This window comes from Apis cerana, linkage group LG13, assembly GCF_029169275.1.
Source record: "Apis cerana isolate GH-2021 linkage group LG13, AcerK_1.0, whole genome shotgun sequence".
Classification (NCBI taxonomy): Eukaryota; Metazoa; Arthropoda; class Insecta; order Hymenoptera; family Apidae; genus Apis; species Apis cerana.
Genome location: NC_083864.1, coordinates 4,643,670 through 4,669,616, shown reverse-complemented (window position 1 = coordinate 4,669,616; position 25,947 = coordinate 4,643,670). Strand labels below are relative to the sequence as shown.

At 41.4% G+C, this 25,947-nt stretch overlaps 2 protein-coding genes across 5 annotated transcripts; one reads left to right on the top strand and one right to left on the bottom strand.

Annotated features, from left to right (window-relative positions):
- The first annotated feature begins 22 nt into the window (after nucleotides 1–22).
- Nucleotides 23–2,694, top strand: LOC107993394 (mRNA-decapping enzyme 1A). The gene is made up of 4 exons (XM_017049783.3): nucleotides 23–448; nucleotides 804–1,260; nucleotides 1,340–1,828; nucleotides 1,917–2,694. The coding sequence occupies exons 1-4, from the start codon at nucleotides 240–242 to the stop codon at nucleotides 2,151–2,153; spliced, it is 1,392 nt and encodes a 463-aa protein (XP_016905272.1). The 5' UTR covers nucleotides 23–239; the 3' UTR covers nucleotides 2,154–2,694.
- On the bottom strand, nucleotides 2,684–24,161 carry LOC107993395 (BMP and activin membrane-bound inhibitor homolog). 4 transcript variants are annotated; one of them, XM_062083755.1, is made up of 4 exons: nucleotides 22,261–23,993; nucleotides 17,835–22,146; nucleotides 4,170–4,442; nucleotides 2,684–3,757 (listed from the first exon to the last, which is right to left on the bottom strand). In XM_062083755.1, exons 2-4 carry the CDS (start codon nucleotides 17,917–17,919, stop codon nucleotides 3,504–3,506), a joined length of 612 nt encoding a protein of 203 aa, XP_061939739.1. In that variant the 5' UTR covers nucleotides 17,920–22,146; nucleotides 22,261–23,993; the 3' UTR covers nucleotides 2,684–3,503. The 4 variants fall into 4 exon arrangements, with proteins under 4 accessions (XP_061939739.1, XP_061939740.1, XP_016905274.1 ...); XM_062083756.1 differs by having other exon boundaries at nucleotides 23,521–23,658; XM_017049785.3 differs by lacking the exon at nucleotides 17,835–22,146 and having other exon boundaries at nucleotides 23,521–24,161.
- Nucleotides 24,162–25,947: the final 1,786 nt, after the last annotated feature.

The following is a 25,947-nucleotide window of genomic DNA, read 5'->3' as shown; positions in this document are numbered from 1 at the left end:
AACTGAAAGGAAGCATCGACATTCTCTGATGTTACTGACTCACAGATATAACAACGGTATCAACCTTAAAATCTAGTATGACGTTTATTATACAAGCAGCTACTTGCGTTATATTAAAGTATAGTGCTTTTAGTGATCGGCTCAAACGGTTAAACTAAATTTCAGTTGAATTAGAAAAAGAGTGATTATTCTTATATCTCATAAGATATAGACTACTTGTAAAAAACTGTAGAAACACGATGACGGATTTAACAGGGTTACGAATGAACGTGGCCGCTCTAAAACGAGTAGACCCCTATGTAAAAGATATTCTAGAGACTGCAACACATGTAGCACTTTATACTTTTAACGCAATTAATAATGAGTGGGAAAAAACTAATATTGAAGGTGCTTTATTTGTATATTCACGAAATGGCGAGCCCTATAACAGTGTTCTGATCATGAATAGGTAACGTATATACATACATAACACATACGTGCATACACATATACTTGTATGTATAAATGTTTGTCTATATTTTTTGAATATTTTAAAAACGTTCAAAGACTAATGAATAACATAAATATATATAATGAATTATATAGATATATAAATCATATTATTCACTGGTATTCATTATATTTTGTGGTATTTACATAAGGATAATATTTCAAAAAATATATTTTAATTAAAATATTAAATATTTTAATATTTTTTATAATTTTCTTATATGGAAAAATTATTTTTAATTGTTTATAAATGAAATAAATTAATTATAAATTATAACTAAATTCTTTTTTCATTATATAAATTGTTTTTGCAGATTAAATACAAATAACCTAGTAGAACCAGTTACACAGGGTTTGGATTTACAACTTCAAGAACCCTTTTTACTCTATAGAAATTCTAGATGCAACATTTATGGTATTTGGTTTTATGATAAAGAGGAATGTGTACGTATTGGTGCAATGTTAAATAAACTTATCAAAGAATCAGAGGAAAATCGCAAGACTTATAATAAACCTACTGTTAATGTGAAAAAGGATAGTGGTCCTAATGTGAATAATGTTGATATATTCAGTATGCTTAGTAAAGCTCAAGAAGATTTTAATATTAATAGAAATAACAGTAGCAGTGGAAGTGGAGGTATTAAAGAAGTACTTAATACTAAGTCTCCTTTAAGTACTCCTGCAGCAGATGATGTATCTGGACCACTAGCTGCACCATTAGGTCCAGATGTTACTTCACAGAGTGTAATGGATTTTTTTGCAAAGGCAAAAGTCAGTAATTTGTGATCAATCATATTTATGATTTCAAAATAAAAGATAGAATATATATTAATTTTTATTATCTTTTCAGGTTAATACTGGACATTTTAAAGCTGGAGATCAACCCACTTCAGGAGGGACTATTACAAATGAAAGTAATCCTATTCTTGCTCGATTAATGTCACATCTAACAGCTCATACAGTCGAACATATTGAAAAACAACATAGATCTATAACTCCTCAGCCAGCTACTCAACAACAATCTCAAACAACTCCAACTGCTATAATAACTGCTAATAATGCTAGTAATACTAATGCTTCAAACAGAACTAAAAAACGAAGTAGGACTGCATCTCAACAAGATTCAATGATATCTACACCTGCATCTCTAACTCAAGAAATTTTACCACCTATAAATCAAAGTACTACTGATACAAATGGTACTACAGGATTTCTTAGGATACAATCACCCACTAATGCATCATCTTCTACTTCAACAAATCATCAAGCCTCAGATATTATTGGCTCTAGTAACTCAAATCCACTTGCATCTTTATTTGCTAATGCATCTGCGACAACGGTAAGTAGACATGTACATCAATTCATATTGATATTTTTATATAAATATCAATGTGGAAAATTTGAAAATATGATTTTAATTTAATTAGGCATCAGAAGATATCATTACGGCTCCTACTTTATCGGGAAGAGGATCGGCACCAGCTTTAATTCCTCCCGTAATGTTTGCTGCTCCTAGTCCACCTGAACCTTTAACTAGACCATTAGAACCACTGACAAAAAATCAATTTCTTCGAGCTTTTAATTATTTGTTGAGGAGTGATCCAGATTTTATTAACAAACTTCACGAAGCTTACGTTAAATCATTTGGTGAAATACTATCCTAGAACAATGACTTGTTAACTGATGTAGCTGAAACCCGTCATGCGGGTTATGACGGCCGACTGATAACATCGAGCAAAACCTATAGTATCTCTGTGTTACATGTACATAGATGGAACACAATGTCCTGCTCGAATTTCAATTAAACGTGACTGATGTCCCAATTTTTGGGAAAATCAAATCGTAGATACAAATAAAGATACATACCTTAAGCAGTATTTTTATAAGCTAATACACTTTTTCCCATAAAAAGAAGTGACATGGATCGTGAATGTGTAACAAGGTATGAGACAAATGGAAATTGTAATGAGACGAGGAATGTGAAAATTGTACGATTTTAAACTGTGATGCCAAAACATTTATATTATACTAACATTTTATGGTTACTATTTCGAAACGAAACAAAACAAATTTTCTGAGCTGATCAAATAGATTACCTATTTTACGGAATAATGACATACCCTTCCTATATATCGGGTATCGATATAGTACGTGTATGTAATTGATAAAAAGGAGAAAAATAAATAGAAACCGATTACTGAAAAATTATTTCAATATATTTTAAGTCGATTTTCGCATCGATTTATCCCTCATGAGTAACACATGTTGTAAAACAATGTCGTGGTACATACTTAATAATATAATTATCATACACAGAGTTATGTCATACTATCACAATATAATATTTATATGGAATATAATTACTATATGATGAGTACATGATGTACCAGAATAATAGAATTTCAAAAAAAGATATCTTATACGATTAAAAAGAAAACAATCAGACTTTGTGTTCTTCATTCATTTTTTATCGATATTGTTCCTCGATGGAAAAGATATTTTTTTTTTCTTATTGCAGGATTATATGTGTATCCCTTGAGATTATATCGTAACATTATTATGATCTTGCGGCTAGATCTATTTTTCGATCTAGGAAATTCGACGACATCGTAAATCGCGATTACATTACAATTTGTACGCCGCCTAAATAAGCGATATCATCTAATACACGATATAAAATACATAATCTATTTACAATGCTATAATAAAGGCGATATCATGCATTTCATTTTTTTTTCTTTCTTTTTTTTTTTTTTTTCTTTCTTTTTTTAATTAACGTCATGTACAAAGGTCCTATTTCATTGGCCTTTTCTCACTCTTCAATCTTATGACGATCATCGTCGTTTCGAGGAATTGCAACTATCGATGCACAACACGCAATGTTATAATTTATAGCAGTCGCTTCTTTTTCACAAAATTCACAGCCAAGTGGAGCTATATAAGCCCGCTAGCTTTCTAATTAGTCTTACTAATGTCTATCCGTTTTATCGAACGTCTTTGGGATTGCAAGATAATTAAACAAGAGGCACTTTTGGTGGTCCTAATAATGGCGGTCCATTATCGGGCATCCGATGTGGTCCAAGTTTGTCGCTTTGCGTCGGTACAGGCTGAAGTAATCTAATGGCAAGACTGGCCAGTATCAGTAGAACGATTAGACCGCAAATCGGTACAGCGATTGTGGCAGTCTTGAACCATCCATCTGTTGACTGACCTCCATGATTGATCGGTTGAACCGGGCCGAGAAAAGGTCGCTGATCACCCACCAACACTGTTAATAATAAAAAGTCTTTCGTTATACGCGAGCTTGTTTGAAATAAATTATGTAAAAGGTATCATTATTCATAAATTCATACAACCTTCAACTTTCGCTATTGTTTTAAATCAATGGTTCGACACATTATATATGTATACGAAACAGAAGTTTGTATAGTTATATGTATGCTTCTTTAACTTGCATCTATACGTATATGAAAGAAGTAAAAAAAATTCTTCGTAATTTATGTAAAAAAATTTGACTAATCGAATTAAAAATTAATAGCATTAAAAAGCAAAAATTTATTTTGCGATGTAAAATAAGAAAATAAACGATGAAATGCATAAAAAAATGAAAATAGCATTCGATAGCACTGCATTAAATCTATACAATTTTAATGATATTAAAATGAGAATATTCATTTAACCTTGAAGAGTCTTGTTGAGCCTGTTTCTCATGGCTGGACTATCTACGTGATTGCAAAGATCCTGCTCGCAACAAAGATATCCCGTGGGACATTGCCGTTCTTTGAAGTTTTCATCTAGACAACCACTATAAGCGTTATGCTCTGCTCTTAATAATGATGGATTTGCATTGGATGGTAATTCTGTAAAACAGCCTTTGCCGCGGCACATGTATCCTTGAGGTACGCATTCTGGTTGATTGCAGTAACACCTCACTTCTCGAATGTGCGGCGAATCTGTAAATGAAAAAAGTAAAATAAATATAATAAGATTAATTAATTTTTATTGCAAATGAAATTTAATTAATAAGGTTTAATAAAATTAAAAGCGAGTGGAATAAAATTGTATGCAAGGATATCAAGTTGACAATACAAAAGAATAGCGACCATGAAATAAAAATAATATTACAAGATCAACGTTATAAATTATCTTTAATGTTATCGAAATTCGAAATCCTCGAACAGAGGAAGAGAACTTTGGGGTCAGAGAATATTCTTTTACATTGGAATAATATTAAAAATGCGATAAAGATAGCAACTATTTCGAGGAAAATCTTTTTTTCTTTTTCATTATTTTTCATATGTTTTAGATAATGACAGTTATGATTGATAAATGAATCATTCTGACTAATGATGTTACATCACGGGGTCATCCACATACGTTCCCTTGCATTCGCCTCCGTTCAAATGTTTCAAATGTAATGAGATTTAATCAACAAATTAATACGATTCAGGTAATATATTACTCGGTTTACTAATTAATTATAAATTCATCTTTGTTTATAGATCTGTACTCGATAAGACAATTCGTGCAATATAATTCTAGGATCGTTAAGCATGTTCAAGCATTCAAGCACCCTAAATGTAACAGCGTTGATGTAATTGGCGGCTTCCCTTAATGAATAACCCGACTAAAGTCATAAAAGATTATACCTTGCTCGTTGCAACAGGTATACATATAAAGCTATATATATACTTTCATTTACCTGCCGGCTTTACCAAGCCTTTATTCATTTATTCCTTCGTTTATTTATATTCCTTTAAAGAGACTTATAATTTTCTTTGGGTATATAATAATAAAAAAATTGTGCAACATAATTTTAGGAAAATAAAAATTGGAGCAAGGTGTGTACGCATTTCTTAGCAGCACGTTTATCGAATCAAATTTTTCAAAATAAATGATACAGAGAGTGAAAAATTTTGGTAAAAAGAAATGTTTGAGATCTTCTGCTTGAAAGGATTTCAACTGGGGGGGTCTGGAAGAAATCTACCTCGAGGAACAGGCTCGATACACTGGGACCGTGCTTGACACAGCGTAAATATACATTACACGGAGAGAGTAGAGTTCTCTCTCGCAGTGTGTTAATGAGAGCTGCATGAAATAAACAGAGAGACATAGAGCATTTTGCAGTGACTAACCATCGTACCGCTTGTTTATTATGATAATGCGAAGCCATCTTTATTCGTAACTTTATTCTTGCCAGTTTAGCCTTCTTTCAGACTCTCTCTTAGCGTTACTTCTTTCACCCAATGGAATATAATTTATTTTAGTGTGCATAGATTCGCCACGTTGATTCCACCGCAAGAAAATTTAACGAGATGGAATAATTCATTAGCACGACGATCGAACGTCATCTCGATAATTCTCATGAAATTCTCGGGACAATTGTTGTTGGACGTTCTTTTAGCCTTTTGTCATCGAGTCACAAAGAGATGCGATGAATCGATCAAGATGGAACTTTGAAATTACGAAGCGTGTCAGAGACCCTTTCGTCGGGGAAACAAAGAACATTGGTTTTGCAACGATTAGCCGCAGCACACTTGTTTATTATGGTAATGCGAGATCGTCTTTATTCAAGATATTGCTCCGTCTACCCCTGAATCCTCTCCTCCCCTCCTTCACATTAAACGATCCTTTCTCCCTCGACAAAACTTCTTGCGTCCTCCTCTTTCTCCTTACTTCTTGCTAATAAGCTCGTAGCGGTACTCTCTCTGCCTCTGTTTCTCTTAATCTTCTTTCTTTTTCTCCCCTTCACCCTTTCGTTTCTCTTCCTTCATCGCGCATCTTCCTCTCTGTTTCGTCCACGAGGCCCAACTCATCGGGGAATAAAAAACGTTAAAACAGCCGAGTCACAAAAGAAAGATTAAAGTAGAGAGAATATATGGAGAGAGGCATGCGGCCTCTCGTTGTGTGTGCACCGCTGCTGAGCCGCTGTTCGCTCAGTTGGTCGGGTCTCACGAGCCTTGCGGAGCGAGAGAGAAGAGGGTTTTTAAGAAAATTTCTCTCTTGCAGTTCTCTGGATTACATAAACTTCTCGTAGAAATTTCAATTAGATGCAAAGTATTCTCTCGAATGTACGACTGTATGAACATTCCTTTTTTCGAAACAATCGTGTCTTTTTTTATTATGAGGTACGTAATTTGAAATTTCATTTCTTTCTTTCTTTCTTTCTTTCTTTTCTTTTTTTCAAACAGAGCGGTGAAGTAACGGGTAAGAAGAGACAAGAGAGAACTGTATTTCGTCGGGGAAGGAGAGAAAGGGAAAGAAATAGGGAGCTGCGGAGAAGGGTCTCGTGTGCGTTTAAAATAAAAAGGGAAAAGGGGAAGCAGCGGGAGGTCGAGAAGGCCCGGGCAAAAGAGAGATACGGCCGACATGCCTGGAGTCGAAGAAGACCCGTCCGAAAACAAACAGACTGCTTCGCGGGGTCGTTCGTTATGCGTCCATGGCATATTAATTATTTCCCGACGGGTTCTACCCCCTGTCTCCCTCATTCTCTGACCATGTTGCTCGTATTTCTTTGTTTTACATTTTTTTCTTCGGTTGCTAAACGATTACAGGTTCGAGGAGCATGAAAGTAAATCGATGTTGTTGAATTCTCTATATTATTTTCATCCCACGCTCTTTGGTACAAGGGATATTTTACGAAATGGACTCAAAATTTCCAGAAGCTAACTAACTAGTGAGTCTTTTCTCTTCTTTCCTTTTTATTTCAAAATAAAAATATATTTTAAAGGATTATTCTTTCCAGATTCAAATTGGCCTCGATGCGACAGCGTTATCGATTATCTATAATTTGTGTAAATGCTTGTTTTTCGCGAATAAAGAATAAAGATAAAGAAAGAGGAGGGAGAAGAGAGAGAAAATATATAATTTGCAATGTTGCGAAAAAAGTAGACACGTCTGAAACGCTTGACGAACCTTCTCTCTAGTGTGTTTTGCGCTCGTAAAACTGTCCGATTTCTTCGGCCACGATCGGCGAATATACTTGGTATTCGTATCTCTTCGATAAAAGCTTTTAGCAACGCACGCTATATAACACGCTTTCGATGAAGCTTAACCTTTAACTTACTGACGTTAGATATATGTATCTAGCCGGCCGGGACATCGGATATATCTAACGAGATACACGTGCTGGTTACTTGTAACTCTCAGATAAACTTGTTTATTTGTTGAAACTACAACAACAGGCGTCGTGGGTTCATTCGACTCGCTTCTTATCGTGAATTAAATATTCATTTATGTAGACGAACTCGAAGTACGCTCAGTCTGTTGTTCGTTCACTTTAAAATTAGCTAATTAACCAAATCTTTTTTTCTTCTTCCTCCTCCTCTTTTTCTCCGATTCGTCGTATTTATTTCTATTAATCTCTGCCAAACTTACCGAATAAGCATAAATATATCTCGACCGCAACTTGTTCCCTACGAAACTATTTTCTCGTTACGGTTCGTTAGAATTTCACCGGGCAAAATAAGAAGCTCCCCGGCGAAGCCCTGCTCGATCGATGTGGAATTGAACGAGCAAAAAGATAATCGATACCCGCGTCGATAACGAGTCGCTAAAAGCGTGGTACGAAGGGTTACGATTCGTTTATCCAAACGACTCGTGCAACATGCCCGAGGATAGAAAGTCGTGCTCGACGGAAACTTGATTTGAACGAGCCCCGTTGTATATGCAATTAGAAGAGCGACGACCCATGTATATGTATACATGCACGGGTTGCGTCGTAGCCGAGCGTACACCACCGACAGGAATGATGAAACTAATGAGTTTCTCTCGGTTCCCTCAAGTGTATCCGTAATGCGCGTACATTGCGTAACGACGCCCCTCGCGTATACCCGCGCACATTTATTTAAATCCCGTAAATTTTATTTTGTTATAGAGGAGAACGTAAGAACGAGTTGCAGCGCGCATCTAATGGCGTATAACCGACCAATTGCGAGTTGAATCCAACACCGATAGATACGAATTTATCGGATTTTCCAATTAATAACTGTTGTGCAATGACGATTAGCAGTTGTCGATTATCAAAGTTATTCGTCCCGATTCGATCGTACGATTTATTTCGTGGTGCGCGTAATTCATGGCGACGATTTCTTATTTGTTCGATCGACGAAGGGAAAGGAATACGTAAGTTTTCTGTTTCGATAATAGGACGAGTTTTTTCTTTTTCTTGTTTCAGTCAGTTTATTATATTTGATTGATATTATTCAGAGTCATGACCGGAGTCTGGCCGAAGAGAGAAAGTTTAGGCCAGACTATGCTATGCTCAATTGTTCATTCCGCGTTACAAGGTAATTGTAAAACACAGAACGACTCCGACTATCTTAATTTCTAATTAGCAACATCCACCGTTCTAAATTGCCGCAATTAGTATTCCACTGGGACGTAAAGCGCGTTGGTGGTCGAGTGTCACGAAGTCAGCGTTGAATTTCACAGGAGCACACCCGTGGTGACGAATTCGCTTTGCATCTACCACGGCAGGAAGGAAAAAGAGAAAGAAGAGAGAAGAAAAGAAAATATTCCAGAAGACAACGATCGGGGATTACAGGGATACAGCGGAGATTACGAACTCTCTAAACTCTCTTCTGGTTCGCGCGCATGGAAGACGAATGATGCACGAGGGAAGAGTCGTTTCTCAATCTCGCCAATGGTATACACAGACTTTTGTACGTCGGAAGCAGGTCTATTCGCCTGTCGATCAACCGATCCTTACAGCTACAGAAACATGTTACGGAATTCGAAACTCAGGTTATTGAACTTTAATCAGATTCGAAACGAAACAAATTATTACAAATACGTATAAAATCATACATTTTTCGAACAGCAATTTATTTTTCTCATCGTTTCTCGCAACACCCAACTTATTCCCATCTGAACAATGACAATTTATTATACATCGTTGCGAGGATCGTCGGATTACGGGACACGCGATCGAAGCCAAAAAATGAGTGGAACGGGCGGCGAGAGTATTAAGGTAGCAGTGGGAATTATAAACGGTTTTTAAAAGGACAAAAAAAGAAACGGAGGGGGGAGAAAAAAGGAAAGGTTGGCGAAACGAGTCACGTTCTATGATCCACCGCGGGACACCTGTTCGTATCCTGGCCGCGAGTGGGCTATCAACCTGCGGAGTTATACGAAAACAAAAAGGTCCTCGGGAACGGAAGGTTCCTCATCGACGCCGAAAGGAGTGGCCACCGGAGGAAGAAGACGAAGAAGAAGAGGAGGAGGAGGAGGAGGAGAAGGATGGAGAAAGTAGGGGAAGGAAGGAGGACGAGAACAGAAGGACCGGTCCTCGGTGAGTTCCTCGAAAGATTCGTGAGAAACTTTGGTCGAGGCGGCACGCTGTCTTCGTGGTATTCGAATACTCAGGTCGTCGGATCGATGCGCAGGAAGAAGGTTAAGCAGCGATCCGCGATGAATGGGATCGGATATTGAAGAAATTTGCTGGCCCTTTTATCGGGCTTTCGTCGTATCACGGATCGATGAAATGCTTTTGGATCACGGCCGAATTCTTCGATGACGGCGCTCTAATATAATATATTTAATTTATAGGGACTGTAAGCTTTGTGGGAATCGAGAATTTTGATCGAATTGGCCGAATTAAAAAATATGGATGAGCAGTATGCTTGTAAACAGGACACAGTTATGCTACTAATTGTCAAGATCGGTAGAGATAGTAGGGTTTAATAGGAAACAGGCTAATTGGTTCGTTAAGTTGGGATATGTATATATCCTTTTTTTTATGGAGATTTTGAGCATGCCGCTCTGATCGGGACAGTGGACAGACAACCGATAAAAGCTGTAACTAATGATCCCCATTAAACGGGGTCGGATACAGCATGAATTTGGTCGATTCTTCATTGACTTGCAACGAAAGATGGCCCCGTGTTTCTCCCCAGGAGGTCTAAGATACCTTTTATTGCAGCTCCGTAGATATTTTGACCCACGGTGGATGGTCTTGAATCATCAAGGTACATACGGCAACGTTATATATAATCTTAAAAGACAACAGTGCATCCGTTTAATGGATTTTTTCTTTCTCTCTCCCCCTCTCCCTCTCTCTCTTTTTTTTAATAAGGATGACTGGCCAAGAACAAGGCATCGATTAAACTTTTTTCTCCTCCCGAGAATTTCACGTCGCGAGAGAAAGAAAGAGAGAGAAGAAAAAATATATTCTTGGCAATTTTTTCTCCTTGTTATTAAGAACGAAATTAATATTCTTACCAAGCATCTTTGAGCCAAGTCTGATTGGAATGCATTCTCGATCATGCGACGATATATGCTCTATCGTATATCGTGCGCATAGAAGAATATATTTCCGTGGACGGTCAGAAAAACGATGATAAAATACGATATAAGAGTAACGGAGCGAAGCGATCTATAGTAGATGCAACGATGCAAAAAAGATTGGCCGAACGGACGACAAGTGCACCCGCATAATGGGCCGGTTTTTTCCCTTCCTCCTTTCTCGGGCGGACGACTGACGACTCGGGAACCCGGGCTCAATAAAACTTTTGCTTTTCGTGATGTTGCAAAGTCCTCCCCTCGGCTTCTCCTCGGTTGGAAGAGGGAGCCCGACCGGATTCCACATCGAATGGAAGAAAGGGCTACTTAAGTTCTTTATTGACGGTGACACGAGCCAAATCAATTTCGCGAATGGCTGGCTTTCTCAGGTGTCGCAATCTTCCAGACGGCGAACAGACTCTTTACGTCTCTTTGGAACTCGGAATGTTTCCCCTTGTCTTTCTTCCACAGATCGGGGCTGGCATTAGGTCAGACGGATTTACGAGACAAGGAGAAGGAATAAAATTGGAAGGTGAAGGGGGGCAGCTATTTTTTTCAATCCTCCATGTTTGATCGGACGACTTGCGGAGTAGGAGAAATATGAATTACGCGAAGTTTATGTCTTTGTTTTGAAGCTTCGATAATTTCTCAAAACTCTCATAAACGCTCTATTGAGATTGGCTCGTAAAACGTTACGAGGATCATTTTTTAGATTAGCGGGGAAAGGAAGGAAGGAAGAATCGTTGAGATATTTTGTTCGAGCAATTTTGCTGCAATTATTTTCTCGACGAAACGACGAAATGCGACGATGTCGTTGATCAAGCCATGTCACATTAGTAGCCGTAATTGCATATTCTTTGAATGAAAAACGATAGTTAGGCAGAAACATGTAAAGATAATTAGCATTAATTTATAAGAGGTGTAGACGTTATCGCGACGCAGCAAGAAAAATCGTTTCATTTCCGTGTACGCTATGGATTCGCCGATTAGGGGACAAGAAAGTTAAATTAACGCGAAGTTAATGATTGGACGCGAAGCTTTAAATCATCGTGAAAATCAACGATACGATCTTCGAACACGGCACAAAACCTCTCTGTACTCTGCACGGTTACCACGGATCGGTTCGAGTCAATTAAATAAGAGAAAGCTTTACTTGGTCATTTCGTTAGCCCATTCGCTATCGAGGATACTAATTTCACCGATCGTATCTCGGTTATGCGAACGAAGAAATTTATGGCGCCTAATGGCGTATAATGAATAAAGGATCTTAAATCAAACAGAAGCGATAAAGATTGAAGAATTCTCCAACTCGGATGCTCGTCGGAGCGAATTTTTCGAACCGAATGAACCGGAAATTTCGAAAGAATAAAAGTTGGAAGAGGAAAGGGTCGAAAACTATCGATACAGATATTCTCGCTGTACTATACTTTCTATCCTCTCGAACTATACTCGTGGACAAGGCATAAACCGACGGTCCAACATCTCTGATCGAAGGTTATAGCCGAAGGCAATCAGCTCTCCTGTAACGAATACTTTGCTCGAAAAATTGTCCCCGGTGAGGGGGTATACATCTACGGGTTTCGGCTAATTTTCGTTTCACAAAGGGGTACGTACGAAGCTGGTATTTGCGTTGGGACCTGTAACTATCATCCCCGAAGTACCTGGCCATTAAAGAAGAGGGGAGGGAACGCAGCGAACCAAGAAAAGGACGGGTGGTTATGCGGGGTGGCAATTAGCAAGAACAATAGGGGCCTGGAGGCCCTTATTTCTGGGAAGTAGGAGGGTCCCTCCTTCTGGGTCCTGCCATTCCAGGGGCCAGGTATATGTATTTTAGACTATAACCCCGTTGTCTTGTCATGCGCTCGTGTGCGTGTAGCGTACGCGAGCTTTGGTATTTCGGCGCTAGAAGGCAGGTTCTTGATGTTTTCGAGAGAGGCAAACCAGTGATTAGCCCTACTTAACTTGGCTGCGTGGACGCGGTGCGGCCATCGTCAAGTAAAAGGCATTCTCATCAATTACATGCAATTGCCAAATTGCTCCAAATTATATGCGTGGATCGCGGACCTTTTATGATAATCCTTGGTCGTTTCGCTTCGCCGAATATACAAGAGCCACCTTTAATTATCGCTACTCCCCGGCTCCGTTCCAATTTCCAGTAACGCAAACGTAAATTCGATAAAACGAATCGAGCTTCTTTTTTTTCTTTTTCTTTTTCGCCAACGTATCCGATTCTTATTCTTCGTCATATCGTGTGACGGAGTTGTATCGTTTCGAAGGAAGAATCTTTGAGGAATCCGTTAACGAAACGTCGTTGAATATCTCTTCGTGCCTCGTAAAGCGAATCGTGCCATTTTCCTTTTACGATTCCGCAGAAACGTCCCGATTCGAATCGAAATTTTATGGCGTAGCATTTAGATGTTGGATGAAGTAAACTCTGACAATGGCTCGTCACACGTTTCGTGTAAAGTAAAATGTCCTCTCGTATCTTTGCTCTCCTTTGCACGAAGCTTAAGCTCAATTGAACAGTGAGGCTAGAACGATGATTCTTTAAGTGCGTTGGCTGAGTAAATAATGCTCGTAGAAACTAGCTCGCGTGTCGATGCAACGATCCTTGATTAGTCTTGTTACGCATCGAAATTATCGAATAAAACGTCATTTATCGCGTTCAAGAAATAATATTCGCATAATATTAACAAAAGAAAAAGATTTAAACGATTGGGAACAACCAACACTTTTATATTTTCTTGCCGTTGGCTAGTCACAAAAAGAAGGGCACGATCGTCCAGGTAGCGGGGCGCCTTTTTCCCTGTCACCCAAGTATCCAATGATTTACTATAGAAACAAAGAATCCGTCGGCCACCACGAAGGAAGTACAGTTCAATCGTTCGGAACAGGTCTTCCTCTCGCCGAGTTGAAGGAAGTGAAACCTTTCTCTCACGGATTTCAATCGTGTTTCTATCGTCCCAGTCTGATCGAAGCGAGCATCCACAGTCGCATTAACATAATCCTTTTAGCTGGATTCCAAAGTCAATTAGAAATAGCGTTGCTATTTAAAAAAAAAAAGGAAATAAAATTAGGAAGGAAAATAAAATTAATAAGCCAGCTTTTTAACAACTGCTTACCATCTTCAACAAGGGGATAATAATTACGTAGAGTATACCTTCTTGTCGCTTCGAGTAATTACAGTCGCATTGAAGTTTAACAAGCAGGTTTACGATGCAATATCTCATTGCGTTTCTTTTAGGTATGACAAGCGTGCGCGTATTTGAATGGATCGAAGAATCGTATCATGAGTCCTCGAGGGCGAGTCACGATCGGAAACGATTGAAAAATGTTACGAGAACACACGGGTAAATCGCTATTTGCGCGTCTGCACCTCGTAAACGCACGCAATCATCCGTATCGTATACGTGCATCAAGTTGTGGAAAATGCAAAAGGTAAAAGTTTCTTTCTCCTTTAGTTATTGCCCCCCCTCCTCGAGACATGTTTGTTTCGAAAGTCTTCTAAAAATAGAATTTCCGTTTGAAAATCGAAATTAAATCTTTTTCCACGCGAATAACGGAGACGAATGTTAAAACGAATAAGGAACCGCGAGTCAAAGCCGCGTTAATCGTTAAGAAGATAAAAAAAGAAAGCGACAGGTTCACCTACAGCGTCCCCTTCGCGCGTTTCCTAGCTTTCCGTCCTTCGGCCAATTTGTTTCACATGGCACGTATGTTGGGAACTCACGTGCGTGTACGCCGCTCGGGGAGATACAGCGAAGACTTTTCAATGGTTTTCTTTTCTTCCCCATTCGCCACGGTTGTTACACGCCACGTCTTGGGTGAATACACGACGAGCCGTGTTTCCATGAAACGCGTGGAATTTTGAATATCACGAGGATGAGGGTGGAAAAATCTTTAATGGTTTAAAAGTGCACACGGGACGCACAAAGGATCCGGGAAGGAACGTCGAAGCTGTCGGGCGGCGCGTTGCCGATGAACGCGACACGGCCTCGATATATCGAGTACAAAAGACTTTCCTTTTTCTCTCATGTTTGTTTTACTTACCAACACGAAACTCTTTTAATCGTGGAGAAGGAATATTTCACGTGCGTTTTTTTTATCATTTTCACGCTTGGATGCCGCAATCTCTGTTGCGTTCGAAAAGCACGTTCGCTTCTTTCAGCTACGAGAAGTGTACACGAAGGAATTTGCTTCTGATGAATCGCGTGACAACCGACACGCGACGTCTTTCTAGTATTATCTCTACGATGAATCGGGATCGAGAAAGTTTATCGAAGCGATCTCCAAGATGGATGGAAAGGTTACTTAAAAAGCTACGATTTTCATTGAGGAAATGAGGTAACGATACGTCGATCAATTCGCGTGCGCGCTGAATCGCGATCCATTCTTGCAATTCTGTTGAAACGGATCGATTTGTATTTCTACCTGTATTTGCACCCAAGCGAAATACCGTGAGGCAAGTATTTATAGAGGCGTCTCCTTGGAATCGTTGACATTGATTCTGCAAATCTGTCACGGCATCGGCTATATATAGAGGCTCATTGTAATTACGGTAGAGTAGGAATGTGCTATTAAGCATAGCTAATGCATAGAACGCCCGTTTCTCTATTATGTTTTCCACTATATTCTCCGCTATGAAACGATTTCTACTGTTTAATAGTCAAGGAGCGCGATAATTGCTCGATCCTACTTAGATTATTATCACTCGGGGTATACGAGGGACGATGATTTAAATGAAATTGCATCGTCGATTGTCGGTAATATTTTGTAGATGAGTTTATAAATTAATTTCCGCTTGGAAATTGATACGCCATCGCGCGTCAAGAAAAATTGCTCAAGAGTGCACGAAGAAGAAGTAATCTTGAACGTTCAAGAAAGGATTGATATTTTCCTATCGAAATTTTTATTATCGGGCGTAATTGATATCTGTAAAACTAAGCTGCTTGCTTAATTTGAATAATCGGCTATTTGGTAGAACGGATAAAATACATTCGGAAGGGTAACCACTACTTTTTCTTTTTCTTTTGCAATTAACTTGATCGCTATTGAACATTAATTATAATCGGGAAGAAAAAAGAGTCTTGACAACATTCTTCCACTGCGGTCGATTTAATTGGTCCAATTTTTATTATCTGTCGAAACGAATAATGTCGTTACAAGTTTTTTTTATTAAGAATTTTTTATCCGCGTTAAATAGCCAACCGACGAATAAATTTCAATGATTACAGTTCGTCGTTAATTTAATAAACATCTTAATTGCGGAGACTGAAAAAATACGCGCACGTTCGAATTAAAGGAAAAATGGAGGAAAATAATACTCGAAGATGGGATCATTTTCGTTGGTTTAATGAAAGTTGTACGTGACGAAACACGAGAATGAAAAATTTGCTTTTACGAGGGATATTATATTCTTAATGAACGAACAGTGTTCATTGAGAAATGATTTTTATGCAATCAACTCGAGCGGCATAGATTCGAAAGAAGGTAAACCAGTGGTGGTATATATAATGGTGCAAGAAAATTGTAGCCAAGAGCGACGTGCCCTCGTGAGCGTAATTTGGCAGCAAATCATTCGAGAAAAGGAAATAGCAATCGTGCGTGCAAGATAAAAAACTCGTAACAGCATTCTGTGCGAGGATAAAAAAACGCATTTAAGACTTGCACAACGTATTTATAACGTATCGATAGGTATAACAACGAGCATATATCATACGGAAATTGCGTCAGCTTTTATGCTTTTATCGATGATCGATACCGTCAACCAGATAACCATCTGTTGTAATTAAATGCATGCAAAAATCGAACGTTCACCGCTCTCTCTCTCTCTCTATTTTTCCTCTGTCGAACTCTCGCACGAAAATTCCGAAATTCGTTTGTTAAAAGTTTCTGCTTTGAGGATTTCGATCAATCGAGAAGATTGAAGGAAAAATTGATTCGCGAGTCACGTGTAATTTCGTTCTCGGATGTAGTGACAACGAACGACAACGAGGGATAAAAAGTTCCTTGCGTTTCCAAAGGAGGAAGGTTGCAGCTAATTGATCGAGAGTCGAGCGCGCCGTTAATGGGGGGAGAGGGATCATCGACTAGTGTCGGAAGCGCATGATTTCGATGGATCGAAACTAATGGCCGGAATGATGAAGTGAGAGATTTCGATCCGGCCGCGACACGTGGCATTATCCGAGAATGGAAATGACTGGACTTCACCGATGGTGTACCCGGATGGTTAATTCCTCGAAGAGGGAAGAGGTTGACTATTAGTTGAATTCCGTTGCCTTCGGAATGGCGCAATGAAATAAAGATGTCCAGATGCGCACAAGCGACAAACGCATCATGCAAATGTTGGTACGATAGGAAAGGAGCGGTTCATACTTACGTTCGCATTAAAACGAGACATGTAACTATCGTTATTTACCGTGACTCAGTCGTTTAACAAGTTGCGTTATCTCGAAAAAACGATATGTACACCCGTCCGGTGGACAACGCGAAACGATTTTAAACGATTCTGCCTGAATAACAAGAAAACATTTACCGATTACGCGACTGACCAACGTGTTCTCGATTCCTCCTTTAAGATAATCGATCATGACGATAACTCGCGCCGCTACTTGCCCCTAACAAATTTATACGCCGTGTGATAAACAAATCCTCGTAACGGAGGAGTTTATCACGGGCAGTGTGCAATCTCCTCCCCGATCCTCCCACGATTAATTGGACACGTGAAATTCGCGCGAGGAGGAGGCGACGAACGGAGTGGTTGGCACAAAACGGGTAAGCCCCGTTCATTTTGAATTCGACGCATCCTCGGTTGCACTGGATGCATGCATGCCGCATGCGTTCGTGCGTGCCTGCACGCGGTGTCATGGCGCATACGAAGCACCGTATTAACATAACGCCCGCGACTCAGCCTCGAACTCTCGCGCGGATCCGTCCTCGCCTCTATTCGAAATGCCACGAATATAACTTCCCCGCCTTTTCTCTCTTTTTTGATCGATAGCCGATAGCAAATGGGGAACGGAACGCAACGCGGTTGTATGCGGGCCTCCCCGTCTTCTACTCACCGATATTATCCGATGAGCGCCGCCTTGCATTTTCGATCGATCGATATCCACCAGCAGGGAGATTATATTGCTCCTTAGGCGCCATCCACGTCCAAGGAATCCTTTTGTGCGCGACGCGTACCGTCGACAAATCAAATTCAGAAAGTACCCTCGCGGAATATCAAGCGTTTTCGAAGCGCGGCCGAGGGAGAGGAACGGATCGGTGGAGGAGCGACCGTCGATCGGGAACGGGACGGAGAAAGGAAAAGTGTCCGGTAATGGGGTCGACGGTGTTTCCAGAAGATTGAAAGCTTCCGGGACAGTCTTTTCCAAGTATAATCGAATTGAAGTTGCATCATTGAATGGTGCAAGGGGGTGGGGAGGTATTATTCGCGCACGGATATCTCCAAGTTACTCAGGCAGGATAGAACAGGAAGGATTTGATTGAATTTAAAGTGTGTTGCCTTAAGCCTCGGATCGTAGAGGATCGAGGCGTATGACAGTGAGTCAAGCAGCGATACGTCTTGCATTTATGATGAGACGAACGAAGAATTTATGGCCGTTTGGCGCCACCGATGAAAAAAGGAGAAAAAAAAAAAAATATTCATTACGTGTCGGTCTAGTGACGTCTCGGATGCTTAACCACGCCTGGTAGACGTTTTATGATAGAAGTTTATTATCATAGAGTGCGCGAACGCTGTGTTTTTTCTTGCTTTTTCCCTCGTCTCTTTTTTTTCTTTTTTTTTTTTTTCAATTGCATAAATTTTAATACACGCCACTCGTAAACTTCAGTATGCTTATTACGGTAATGCGGAATACACGATCATGCGAATTTCACGATGCAATAATGCACGCTGCGTATCGTTTGACGCATATTTATCGTATGCATGTGCATCGAGCGGTCGGGAGTGCATTGCAACCATTTTTGAATTTCAACAAGGTCGATAGGACGGGACACGGGTTTCAAACAGTCAAGTTATATTCGTCCCCCCTCGAGTCGCTATTTTTTTTTTCTTTTTCCCCGATGTCTACACGTGTGCCGTCCCAAACGAAGATCAATTAGAACGCTTCGAAAGCGAAAAGTTTCCAAGTTTTTTTAATCCCTCTGAATTTAACGGATGAAGTTCGACGAGAAAGATATTAAAACGCGCGATTATTCGTCGTAACATCGTTGGAATACGTCGTCTCACGTTGTGCGTTCCCGACGACTTGACGAATGATGTAAATTTTTGGAGGGTAAATATGCCGGTGCCGGTAACGAGAACCATTTTTACGTATTGCTGCTAACGAGGTCAAGTTCGAGGAAGAGAGTAACGAAATATGCTAACGCATTTTTCACCCGTCCCACGAGTCAAAAGTTTTATTCGCGAGAATAAACTCTCTCGTTCTTTTGCATTGAATGCAATGAAAGACATTAAGACGTCGAATCGAAACTATCACCTCTAACTGATCTAACGTGATTAATCTCTCCTTACATTTAATTAATAACGGAAGAATCGAATGAAAAAAGAATAAATAAATAAATAAAAACGAGTGAACGAATTATCGTGCACGCTCGCACATAAATTAAGCGTTTCACGAATAAAACTTTCTCCTCCTTCTCGTTGACATTTCAGATTTATAAATATATAGAAAGATAAATGCGTTGATTCCAATTAAGTTATTATTATTATTATTTTTTAATAAATCGCAGGCTTCGGCAATCGAGTTCATCCTTTTCCCACAAATGAATTCCCGATTAATTCGTCTTTCGAGCATTTCCTTTTTTTCTTTCCTTCTTTTCCCGCAACACGATCGAATTTAATTTAAGCATACGATTGGAACGATAGCAAAGTGGCTGTAAATAACTCGTTGGGCCCCGATTCGGAAGCAGATAGCGGTTGATACGTGGGTGGTTCGTATGGAGCGCGAGGGCGCCAAGAAAAATGTCTCAACTTTTATCCACGTCCGGGTGTTCTCTTGCGATTACGAGTGCAACGCTACACGCGTAATAATATCTCGACGTGTAAACGACAATCAACACTTCCGTATACTTCTGTCCATACGTACGTCTATCTAGAATATATGAAGTAGCAAGATAGCCGTAAAAGGAAAATTTGCGATTTCGAATTTTCGTCGGCCGAGAATAAACGATCCATTTTTCGCTATTCTCGGAGCGTTCCGCGAGAGGAACGAAATTTCCTCCATTCTTATGCTTCTTATACTTTGTCAAAACGAAACGAGATCACTGGTGCACCCACACACTCGCCAGGCCACTTTGACGCGGCGCGAAATGCGTTTGGCGTGCGTGTTTGCGCGCGTGTGTAAGTGCAAACCGCGTATTTACGTACGCGTGGACGTGCGCAAGACAAAGAGGTATAAACTCGTCACGCACGCATGCACATTTGTGTGGCCGACAGGCGCCACCGTGCCGCTTCTGTGTTCGCCTGTGTGTGTGTGACGAGCGCACGTAACACCAGCTGCAACTCGGCCGAGTGTGAACACGTGAAACACCGGCTGTGCCCGCGTGTGCGTGCATGCGTTACGTTTGTCGGCGGCGCGCGGATGAGCTCGCATTTTTCGACGCGGTTACTTCCCTCGAGACAAGAGCGTTTTCGTTTCGTCTCCAATTTTTTGACATCTCTCGTATTTTTCCTCTCTTTCTTCTTTCTCTTTCTCTTGGGACTATCTTCGCTTCGTTTAACCGTGTTTGTATTTCCGCCCGTGAGAAACGATTTCTCGAGTCGAAGGAAACGTTCTTTTTCTCGAGGCAGGATCGATTATCGTCCCCTCGGAGCGAGGAAAAATATTTGAGTCGATTCGCGCGTGTAAAAGAACGACGATTCTTGGACCCTTTCTCGTACGTACGAACAATCGTTCGATAACAGTTTGTTAAAACTGACAATTGTGCGTCTGCGATTCGAAACGAATGACTCATATCGTAAAATCGACCTCGCTAGTCTATAAATATGCAACCGGCTGCACGTACCGAACGAAGAGAATTATCACAATTCCGTAACTCGTTGTAAGATAAGAGATTCGAACCTCGGAGATTTACGTAATTTTTTTTTTTTTTTCCTTCTTCTTTTAATCAACCTTTGAAAACATGGAAAAAATGCTTCTGCACACGACTCGCCGGATGCACGCGTTAAAACCGACACGCATTGTCACTTTGATCGATCGATAGAGTTTCTCGAGCGTGTCGCTGCTAACGCTACAACTAACGCTAAACAACCGATCTTGGGTTTAATGATTTCCGGGAAAACGCGACGAACTTTCTAATCTGCGTGCACTATAAATATAAAATTCCGCACGGATCGTTCTTCTTCGAAACGAGGGATCGACGCGGCTCGTAGATAAACGGTCTCGGATTCGTCGGATGCATTAGATTAACGGCTTCTTCGCGATCCAAGAAACAGTGAGAGGAGGACGGGGGAGGAGAAGCATTTTTCCCGGGACGAAGAATGCGATGTGCCGCGTGTCTGAGAAACTATAACGCCAGAGTGAAATGGTTCCGTGAACCGGATCCCATCCCGTACGTATGGATCGGGTACGTGCGCGACGCGTGAACAGCCTTGCGAAGATTCGGAGAGGAGGATGCGCCAGATCGATTTCCTCCTCTCTACTTCCGGCGCGAGAATTGAAAAAGTGGACGAAGCCGAAGGTTGTTAGGTAATCCGTCGTAAATAACGCAACGTAATGCATAATCTATGATTTATTGTATCGTACGATTACGTAAGGAGACTCTTGTATCTCGTTATCGGGGAGATTAAACGAAAATTAAACGTCGCTTTTATCCGAATGATCCGAGATTCGTAATGACGTAACGGCGGCCAAGTTTCGGCCAATATTTGTACATTGAGGAGTTCATAGGAACGGGGGGGTTTCTCGATGCACGGGTGAAGGAAGAATCGCGCGGATTGTGTACCGGTGTGTAAGTAAAGCGAGGACCCCGCGGACAAGCGTGTCGGAAGGTGGGTATCGTGCACATAGGCATTATATTATGTACTCCGCTATCCGCGCGCCTAGCTGGCGCCCGACACATACTTTATCGTCTTTCTAAACTCGGTATCGTGCGAACGGTAAAATTTAAATATTTATTATTTCGCAAGCGCGCCACGTTTGACCGGAATTCGTACGGCTTGGCCACGTACCCCACCGACCAATCCCACGGGACGCGCATCCTAGGTGGCGCCAGTTCAAATCGATATCGATCGATATCGTGAATCAACTGGATCCGTGTTGAGCCTCGTCGTGTTTTCCCTTTTCTCCGATTCGATTTTCGTCGCGATCGTCGTCTTCATCCGCTTCCTGCATTCCACTCTACCCTTCTTCTCCGTAACTTTTGCTTTACCTGTTCGTCGAGAAAACAAGATTGCCCAGTTTGTGTCGCAGAGAGAAGGGAAGGGGGGGAAGCTCTGGTATTTTTCCTTTTTTTTTTTTTTCTTATTATCACTCGAATACTCACGTGCATCGTGATAAAACGTTGAAATTGCACGCGTCCTTAATTGCCCCGCGTTGCTTGCCCGTCACAAAAAACGAGTTTTAAAATGGCATGCTGGTGTAAATCTTTTTTCTTTATTTTTTTTTTGTTTCTTTTTCGTTTCAGGGAACGTACAATTTTGCAATTATCGTGGTTGAGCTGCCGTATGACGTAGCCGCACCACGGCTGCATCTGCTTCCCTCTTATCTTCACTTTTTTTTTCCCCTCCCCCTTTTATCGTCGGGACACTTGCTTAAACGATTCCAACCATTCAACGCATCCTATGCCCCTGCCATTTCCCCTTGGTTACGTTCCACGTGAACGATAAAACCAACCCCGAGCCTCTATCGAGCCTTTCATTAGCTTTACAAATTATAAATTTCGAACGCGTACTCGAACGATGTCCGCCGTGCTCACAGACCTTGTAATTCGAGGCAGTTTGACAAAGCGTTCAGAATTTTCGAGGGCCATTCTACGAATCCCGAGTGTCATGGAGCATGCAGAAAAGGCCGAGCCAATTAATGTACTTCAGTGACTTCAGTGGTCTTAATTTAGAGAGCGGCGTTTCCCGACTTTTATTACTCTGGCGTCAAAGTCGAGTGGCAGCCAGTCGAAAAGTTTTGAGGACGAGAAAAATGATTCCTCGCACATGCTACACTGCGCCGTTCTCTGCGTTTTAGGTTAAAGGAGAAAAAAAAAAAAAAAAAGAAAGAAAAAAAGAAGAAGAAGAAGAAGAAAATAATTGCATTCCCCGTCTTAATCGATTTGCATCGATCGGACATCAAGCTCGTTTTAAAGCTTAGCTACATGCCGCGAGTTTATTTATTATGCCAGCATCGATACGAATCGCTCACGTTCAATCAAACGGATAAAATGCCTCCGGAAGAAAAGACACGTATCGAGAATAAATGATATTCCAGCGGGTGATACGTTCGAGCTGCGCTGGCCACGTGTAACAATAAACTTTAGCCTCAAGATGTAGTGTAACAACATGCAATGGAACAACGCAATCGATAAAAATTGTGTAAAAATTCTCAATCTCTGGATCGACCAGGTACCGATACTAACGATTGAAATTCGACCGGCAACGGAACGACAATTCCATTATTTTCATTGATTTGGTCGTTCGTGTCTGGCGCCACCCACGTGCACACCCGTTCACGCGGTCGTTTCGAGCCGTCCTGGTGTCACGGACCGTTTCCCCAGACTTTCCCATGAAATCATGCACTCAAAATGTAACGTTACCGTTGTCATCGGATTTTCCCTCGTTATCGGGGAGCACCTCGTAGTCCCCTGAATCGAGATCCACGGAAGCACCAACGACCACAGTTAGACTCGACACCATAGTCGCGAAAGTCAACAAGTCCCGCGACAACATTTTATTTTAATCTCGCACCTGCGTTTATTCGTCGAATCTCGCGCGAATCGTCCACTTCCTTCGCGTCAGCGTTCACTTTCGACACTGCTTTCGATCGCGGTGAAACGATCGAAACCCCATCGAATACGATATCCTCGTTAATCCGATCAGAAATTATTACTCTTGTTCGTCACGGTCACGATCGATTCCTCTGTGTCGCGATCCCGTTTCGAAAATTCATAACGATCGAAGGAAAAAAAAAAAAAAAAAAAAGAAAAACGTTCACTGGCAGACGCGAGATACGGGGACTCGTGGAAGTGGTTTTTCACAAGCGTCCAATCCCGACGATGGTCGACGCTTGACTGACTGACTCACTTCGGTCTCGAAAAGCAAACGGCGTGCAGCCGGACGACTCCGCCGCGGCTGGCGCGCACCAGGGGCACCCGGCGAAGAACACTCGCCAGATAGTTTTTAAACGAGTCCCGCCTCCGGCTGCGATAGTGTGCCCCTTGTCGGTGAACCACGCACCGTGAACGCGTACAATACGCACGTTCAACGGCTGTCGTTCGATCCGTGATCCAGCTATACCACCACCACGATTCTGCTTAATTTTACGCCGTAACTTCGTCGAAATCGTTGTGGAAATTTACGAATTCCCGATCTGCTCGTTTCTGGATCGAAATAGAATTTTACTCTTCTCGCTCGAACTCGAGGAGGCTCGATAACTCGATGTAATAAGTTTCAGTTTGCGTCGAATGGAACGAATGTACGATTTTGCAAAGCGAAGTCAAGTTGAGGAAGCATGGGATCCTTCCTATCCACGTTTCCGTATATCGTTACGATATTCGCAGCGCGACTCATCACAGATCATCCTGATCGAAGCGATTCGATGGAGTTGAGCCATCGGATCAAGAGCGCGCACATGGCCTCTGCCACTTACGTTAATGGCAGCCACTGTACCAGAACGTAGTATGCGGCCAGGCCGGTAGAGTTGTGTGTTGGTAAAAGGTTGAGTAGTGCGGATCGACGCCGGGAAATGGGCGGCTGGTGAGGGAAACGAGGGACAGGGAGAAGGGAGACAGTGGCGCCTGAGCCCCGAGGCAGAGACGCCACGTTTCCTTGGTGTGGGTGAGTGTCTGTGGGTGAGCTCACGATACGCACACATGTTCCGCTCCTCTCTCTCTCTCTCTCTCACGCGCGCGCGCGAACACACGTTCGTGCGTCCTGAACGAAGGAAGGGGGACGATGAAAAGAGCAGCAACTTACTTCTCCTGTGGATCGTCAGCTCCTTCCTCCTGACAGGCGGCCTCCTTTTTAACTTTTGTCGTGCGCTATTCGTCGTCTGTTCGCTTATTTCTTTTTCCCTGCTCATGGAATAATAATGCGCGACTGCCGCACTTATATACGTAAACGCGAATCGGATCTTTTCGAACAGGATTCGAACGGCATTATCGAAGAGCCTGGTTAAATGAAAAATTGGCTGTGCCATTGATATAAAGATCCGTAAATATATCGTCCAACAATCGTGCGTCAAAATGTCGACACCTAAAAAGATCGGCTCACGTAGCGGGGATGATAAACGAGATAAATAAATCAGCCTTTGTCCGGATAATCGGTCAACCCTCCTCCCCCTTTCAGCGTGCATTATGCATACGCGTGCCCCTCGATAGACCTTTTCACTTAAGCGCGAGATCTCTTTCGTCGTCCCGGGATCGGTCGTCGATAGGTAGGGATCGTCACCTGGATCGACGACCGGTTGCGACCGCGTGCGGGCAGAACGGAGGAAGGAACGGAGTATTAAATCCGCTCGGCTAATTCGTTGCTTTAAGTGATTTCCTCGAAATGAGTCGATGGTATTTCGTTCACAGACGGTACAATCTCTCGTCGCCGATTTCAATCTTCTTGTTTCGCCGGCCTCTCATTTCTGCTTTATTTCCCTCCCGACTCGTGCCTCGTTTTATTCGATATATATATCGCGTCTCGCGTTCGTTCGATCCTCCCTTCTTCTCTAGACCGATGAAAATAAAAGAAAAAAAAAAGGAAGAAGAGGAAGGAAGAAAACGCAGTTCTAAATATTTATTTCCTTTTTAGGAACTAGACCCGCAGGAGTGTTGGACACACTTTGAATATAACCACCGAGTGAACGGTAAGTTTATTTTTAGCCGGCCATTAGCCAATTAACTATTAACTCGTTGGCGCCACGGCGTTGCTCCTATTTTTGCTTATTTCTTACACGAGAAATGCATCGTTGCCCTCTTCCGAATCTTCGGTATGTCCGCCGAGAATAATCCGATCCGAAGTGACGCGCTCGATGT